Raw genomic sequence first — 7,255 nt, forward strand, 5'->3', positions numbered from 1 at the left:
CCTCCCACCGAATCCCGAATCCCTGCCTGATATCCAATATTGATCCAAACCCCATTGAGCCACCCCACAGCCAATCGTCTCGAAGAGTGAGAGAAAGAGAGAGACACTTGTCAGTGACTGGGTGGGGGAATGGAACGGAGATGGTCTCAACAAAGTGGCTCCAAAAATAGGACAAAAAATTCACACAAGAAGATTTTCAGCATCTGCAGCGTTTTGGCTTTTATAAGAAAATGTTTTTCTTTCCTAGCAGTTTTGAGGACCTGAGAATCGAACCGGTGCATGTGGTGGAGAGACTGTGTCTGTTGTTTCCCCTCCTCTCCTGCAGGGGGCACTCCGTATCTCCTCCTGCCCCAACCCCTCACTCTCCTCCCACCTTACCGCGGCACTGGTCGTGTTATCAGATCCCCAGTGATTCCTGGTGTCAGCCAGATGATTGAAGTCTTGTATATTAAATTCATGGACAAGAAACACTGGGACCCGCCTCTGCACTGCTCTCAGTTGTTTTGTTCATTAATTAATCGAATAATTGATGTAACCGGATATTTAATCATGCTCTTGAGCTGCTCTCTGAACTTGGACTGGGTAACCCCGTAAATAAATGTGTTTGTGCAGCAATTTAAACTCCGTAGCATCAATCCGAATTCTCTAAATATATATTCAGAATTATTGTAATCCTCAGGATCTGTTCCTCTCATGTTATAATATAAGAAATTTATAACAAACACCAACCACAGAAGTATGAAGCTGCCTGAAATGGTGAAGAGTAAAATCATAGACTTCCTTCTGCTCTCCATCTCTGGGTCACTGCGATTCTCTCCCTTGCTTTGACCCCTCAGTCCCTTACGGACTCGACTGGCCACTAAAATGTGCCTGACTGTCAGAGCGTTGAGAAACAGAATTGAAGCGAATGGGAATAATGGGGTTAAAACCGTATCAAACCAGTCAAATCCCACCCAGCCGGGCTCAATGAACAAGCTTGGCTTGAGATTACAGCCCCACGGTACATTGTTCATTATCTCTTCAGGTTCATACACAAAATAGAAAGGGATGTTCTTAAAACAGAGCAGAATGCAGGTTGTTGCTAGAACCACAGCCGCAGTTTTCTCGGTGCAATATTTAGTTTTCAGCTTCTGATAACAAATGGCCACAAATCGATCAAACGTGAAAGTGATGGTGAACCAGACAGAACAGTCTGTGGCTGCACGAAGCAGGACAAAGATAACACAACACACAGGGGTGATTTCCAGGAAAGATCCCGGAAAATAATAATCACTGATCCGCCACAGTATGACCTCAGTGATAATGACCAGTAGATCCGCTGTTGCCATGGCCACCAGGTAGCGAGTGGTGCAGCTGGAGAGTCCGCACTTACCCCGGAGCAGGATCACAATCGCCAGTAAATTAACTGTAAGAGACAGAAGGGAAAAGAGACTGGAAATTACTGACCAAAAACTCTCTGACTGACCCAGACTGTAAGGGCAGAATTTTCGCACCAAGGTCAAAGGTTAAAATTTAAAAATCTCAACCATGACCCCAACCTACCAGTAACCCACTCACTTTCAGGTTTAATGGAGTCAGGACGGGGAGGGGGGTGGGGTGGGGGGGAGCGTGGCAGACAGTCATTCCCAGGGGGCAGGTTGGCAATGTAAATATTTTAATGAGGATGAAAGTTTCTGATTTAATATATTTTCCAGGTTTAACTGTGTCCAGTCATCTTTACCAGGCCTCTGGAAAGCAGCAGATGAAAGAAGACGAGGACAGTTTCAGCGAGATGGTCTGTGTTGTTCTGGCACTGCTTGTTGGTCAGGAACAGGAGGAGTTCTTCCTCCTGTTTTCCCAAGCTCCCATCCATCAGAATATCAGGCACCCCCATATAAAGACTTCTAGGGCCTGGGATCAGAACCAACTCTCCAGGATTGGACCCCCCCCCCCAAACCCCAATGAGAGAGATCCCTCCCAATGTACGAGTGATGAAGTGATGGTCACATGAGACAGGCTTGAGAAGAATAAGTTGTAGCAACACGAAGGATGCGAGCTTAGGTGGCTTGCTGAGAGAGTATACAGTAACTGTAAATATTAGAGTTGTCAGTTAACATTTACTGGAGTCTAAGACGTTTTCTAGAACAACCTACAATGTTACTGATACAAGCCCAACAAACCAACATGGTAGCAAGGGTAAAACAGCAGTAAAACAATGGCAAAAGCAGTGAAAGAAGAAACACCAGGGGAGCAACAGAGAAATTTAAAGAGAAATATTGGCCTGGAACAGTAAGACAATTACATACCAGCAGAAGAGGTTGTGAGGAGGTCTGCAGTTGTTGGGGAGTCATAGCACTGAAATACAGGCTGCACCACAGAACAGAACCATGGGCGAATGCAAATAGAACCCAGCAAGCGGGTGCGTTAAAAGCACTTTGACAAGATTAAAGTAATTTTCTTGGGCATCTTGCTCAAAGAGAGAAAGAAGCAAGGGGAAAAAACAATCCTTGACTCGGGCTGAACCTGAGGGCGGAGATCAGGAAATCCCCGAAAAATGTGCAAACTGCCAAAAGGCATGCGAAATCCCCGAAAACAGCAGGGACACTCCAGCAAAGCAACCAAGCCTTTGAAAAAACAAAGTGAACTTCTCAAGCAAAAGGTAAAATCCTAAAAACGCCTATTAAAACAGCAGTGAACATTCGAGAATACCTGTGAAACTCTATTAAAGCAAGCGAGCCTGAAAAAATAGTTTCTTAAAGAGGAACACTCTAAAACTGTCCATTAAATAAAGGAACAAAAACAAGAAATGCTGGATTCACTCAGCAGGTCTGGCAGCATCTGTGGAAAGAGAAGCAGAGTTAACGTTTCGGGTCAGTGACCCTTCTTCGGAACTGACAAATATTAGAAAAGTCACAGATTATAAACAAGTGAGGTGGGGGTTGGGCAAGAGATAACAAAGGAGAAGGTGCAGATTGGACCAGGCCACATAGCTGACCAAAAGGTCACGAAGCAAAGGCAAACAATATGTTAATGGTGTGTTGAAAGGCAAAGCATTAGTACAGATTAGGTGTGAATACACTGAATATTGAACAGCAGCAAGTGCAAACCTGAAAAAAAACAGAGTAAGCAAACTGAACAAACTAAGATGAAATGAAATAAATGCAAAAAATGTAAAAAGGAATGCAAAAAAAGGAAGAAAAAATAACTAAAAATGAAAGTAAAATGGGGGGCTGTCATGCTCTGAAATTATTGAACTCAATGTTCAGTCCGGCAGGCTGTAGTGTGCCTAATCGGTAGATGAGATGCTGTTCCTCGAGCTTGCGTTGATGTTCACTGGAACACTGCAGCAATCCCAGGACAGAGATGTGAGCATGAGAGCAGGGGGGAGTGTTGAAATGGCAAGCAACCGGAAGCTCAGGGTCCTGCTTGCGGACTGAGCGGAGATGTTCCGCAAAGCGGTCGCCCGCTTTGCGGAACATCTCCGCTCAGTCCGCAAGCAGGACCCTGAGCTTCCGGTTGCTTGCCATTTCAACACTCCCCCCTGCTCTCATGCTCACATCTCTGTCCTGGGATTGCTGCAGTGTTCCAGTGAACATCAACGCAAGCTCGAGGAACAGCATCTCATCTACCGATTAGGCACACTACAGCCTGCCGGACTGAACATTGAGTTCAATAATTTCAGAGCATGACAGCCCCCCACTTTACTTTCATTTTTAGTTATTTTTTCTTCCTTTTTTTTGCATTCCTTTTTACATTTTTTGCATTTATTTCATTTCATCTTAGTTTGTTCAGTTTGCTTACCCACTGTTTTTTTCAGGTTGTTTTTCTTCAGGTTTGCACTTGCTGATGTTCTATATTCAATATATTCACACCTAATCTGTACTAATGCTTTGTCTTTCAAAACACCATTAACATATTGTTTGCCTTTGCTCCGTGACCTTTTGGTCAGCTATGTGGCCTGGTCCAATCTGCACCTTCTCCTTTGTTATCTCTTGCCCAACCCCCACCTCACTTGTTTATAATCTGTGACTTTTCTAATATTTGTCAGTTCCGAAGAAGGGTCACTGACCCGAAACGTTAACTCTGCTTCTCTTTCCACAGATGCTGCCAGACCTGCTGAGTGAATCCAGCATTTCTTGTTTTTGTTTCAGATTTCCAGCATCCGCAGCATTTTGCTTTCATTAAATAAAGGAACCTGGATCCATAATTGGGAATCCTGGAGAGTTTAAAAAATCAAGAGGGACCCAATCAGATTCAAAACGGGGTTTGTGGAGAAAAAGCTTCCGAAGGTTCGCAACTCCATGCAAAATCTGAAGTGGAACAAATGAACACCTTCCTATATTCAGTAGATGTGATTGTGGGCCACGAAATAGTCGGACAAAGGATACATGAGTCTACCTGTAAATTCAAAAAGGTATTCAATTAACATTTTAAGCTCTGTACCAATAAAATCTTAGAAAGAGACTACTTTATTAAGCGGGTACAGATGATTGGTGACTCTGTAAACTCCTGCATTAATGACCTGTATAGATTGGCAAGAGGTTGCGTATACTACAAATTAAAGGCAGATCTAATCAGAGACAAGATAGTTGTCAGCATAGTGAATGAATCGTTCTCAGACCTGTTGCAATCCAAGGAAGACCTTACACTGGAAAAGGCCATTCAATTTGTAAGACAGGCTGAAGTTCTCAAACAGAATAGGGTCATCCTACGAGCTGAAGACAAGCCATGGATGAGAAGGAGTCCAATGTCCATCCAACTGGTTAAGGCAAAGCCAGGGAAACGCTTTTGAAGAACCAAAAAACATCCAGGTGAGAAGGTGCGTGACACAGGAAAACCTTGCCAATAGTTTGAAGCCAAGAAGACCCACAGATGAGAGCAGTGACCAGCAAGTAAAGCTGAGTGTTTTAATGGTGGAAAAATTGGACACTATGGGACAATGTATCACAGAAAAATCTGTTCACTTAGAGGTAAAAAGAAGAAGATCTTCAGGCAAAGGGCAGTGAATCAAGTACAGCAATAGACACAAGAGAAAGAACCAGGAGAGTTCTTGGGAGAAATCAGTAATCCAGTGAAGATTTCTGGACAACAGACATCTACATGAATGGACACCTCACAAATATAAGCTTGACACAGGGGCTAGCATCACAGTATCATCTGACCAAGGGCCTTGCGTGAAGAGACATTTTCTTCAACTGACAGATATACAGTTGCATGGTCCAGGGCAGACACAAATGTGAATAAAAAGCAAATTCCAAGTAACTCTTCAGCATAAAGGCAGACAACTGGTACAGGCCTTATATGTCCTACACAATGAAGAAATGTGTTACTTTGCAGGAATGCATGCTTGGAACTGCAGTTGATTAAAAAGGTAGCCAAAGTTAAGCAAACAAAGGTGATGTCTCAAGACTACCTGAAATTTCGAGAACGAGTAAACTCCTACAGAAGGAAACAAACCCGGAATTACAATAGGAGATTTTGAGTGAGAATCTTACCCAAATTAATGGTCAGAAAGTTTGGATACATGACCTGGACGAGAAGGTAGAATAATCCATAAATATGAAGACTATCAGCAATCGAATGTTACACAAATGAATGAAGGGAACATAGGAAGGAATGGAGGAATATCATCCCCATTCCACAAAAGCAACAGGCAATATTCCATCTGCAAGATCCAGATGAGTGTGACAAACACTAACCGAACGAAATACTATAACCTATAGAAAAGAAAAACTAAGTCGGCAATCCAGACTTCCTACGAAGAATACTGATCATCCCAGACAGATTACAACCAAATCAGGGAGAGTTGTCAAACCTTCGATGAGACTGAATTTGTCAAGTTAGAGACTTGGGAGGAGAGAGAGAGAGAGAGTAGTAGAGAAGTTATAAATGTTATATATTTGGAAAACTGTTTGATAAAGTTGTGAGGTGAGATGTAGTATCAGGATGTAAAGGGTTAATACTGAAGACAGTGAGAGAGACGCCTCCCACTGCACGAGCGATGATGTAACAGTCACATGAGATAGGTTTGAGAGGAAGGTATAGCAGCACGAAGGATGCTAGCTTAGATTGCTTGAAGAGAGTAAATAATCGGAGTTGTTAGTGAACATTTACTGGAGTCCAAGACTTTATCTGGAACGACCGACAAAGTTACTTAAACAAACCCAACAAGGCAACAATCCTCCACTTTGCAATCAATTACATCCCTAAAACATGGAGGCAGCACCAGGAAATGTAGAGATCAGTCACCTAAAAATGCAATTTCAAAATTGAACCAGCTTGCTTCACTCTGGTTAGTGATCCAGACTCTACAATTCTACATTGACAGATGCTCCCACTGTGACCTTCCCTCAGAGAGTTGCCTGCACTGAAGTCAGATTCAACAGTATATGATGTTGTTCTAAAGAATGTAACTTTATAATTCATGGAGACGGTGAGCTACAAGCAGAAGTTTATTTTCAGTTAGAGCAATAGAATAAAACCGCAGAAACAATGCAGGACAATTAATTTAAGGAAATGATGTCACTGATTGTGTGTCTGTATACCAATCACCACTAGTTCAGCATGTAATATTATCAAACAGGAAAACCAGAGACCAGTTCATTCACAAATTTACACAACTTCAATGGTGATGGTCACTTACCAGATACACCAATAACGGAAATGATTGTGTAGCATAATTTCATAAAACTGTCAACTGCTTGATGCATTTTCTGTGTGAAGTGATCTGTCCCTGACGGCAGTCTCTCTCTGCATTAAACTCTGAGTCAGATCCTTTAACTTATACACTCGAGGATCTCCATGGGGGATATTGAGGTTGCAACATGGTTCAAATTGTTTTCTTGAATTTGAACAAACCGATTACGACATTGAGTTAAGTCTGCGTTATGATCAAATAAATTTAGTTCTGAGAATGAATTGGAAAACTCCAAAGACTGGGCCAATCTGATCATATTAATGAATAAATGAAAATTCAAAGCTGTATGCTCCAAGCAATGGGGTTGGATTATTAAACACCATCAGTTCCATCTCTAGATCTCATGTTGTTTCAATGATGTCCTTCACTCGACTGTGTCCATTCAGTAATTAAACTCCACATGTTCCTGTGTCTCTTTCAGGGCTGCTGTAACTGCATTCAGGGATGTGGCTGCCCTCTTTAACTGTGGACATGCAGTTACGTGATTAAAGTGGGTTATTTGGGACAATGCATTGCAGAATTCAACAAATACAGCATCTGAAATTAAATGAACACCACAGAGTGAGAAAGCATCTCAAT

The 7,255-nt window shown here is 42.4% G+C and overlaps 1 protein-coding gene across 1 annotated transcript; it reads right to left on the minus strand.

Annotated features, from left to right (window-relative positions):
* Positions 1-494: 494 nt before the first annotated feature.
* LOC137355551 (probable G-protein coupled receptor 139) lies at positions 495-6,665 on the minus strand. The gene is made up of 2 exons (XM_068020796.1): positions 6,623-6,665; positions 495-1,405 (listed from the first exon to the last, which is right to left on the minus strand). The coding sequence occupies exons 1-2, from the start codon at positions 6,663-6,665 to the stop codon at positions 495-497; spliced, it is 954 nt and encodes a 317-aa protein (XP_067876897.1).
* Positions 6,666-7,255: the final 590 nt, after the last annotated feature.

The sequence above is a fragment of the Heterodontus francisci genome, chromosome 43, assembly GCF_036365525.1.
Source record: "Heterodontus francisci isolate sHetFra1 chromosome 43, sHetFra1.hap1, whole genome shotgun sequence".
Classification (NCBI taxonomy): Eukaryota; Metazoa; Chordata; class Chondrichthyes; order Heterodontiformes; family Heterodontidae; genus Heterodontus; species Heterodontus francisci.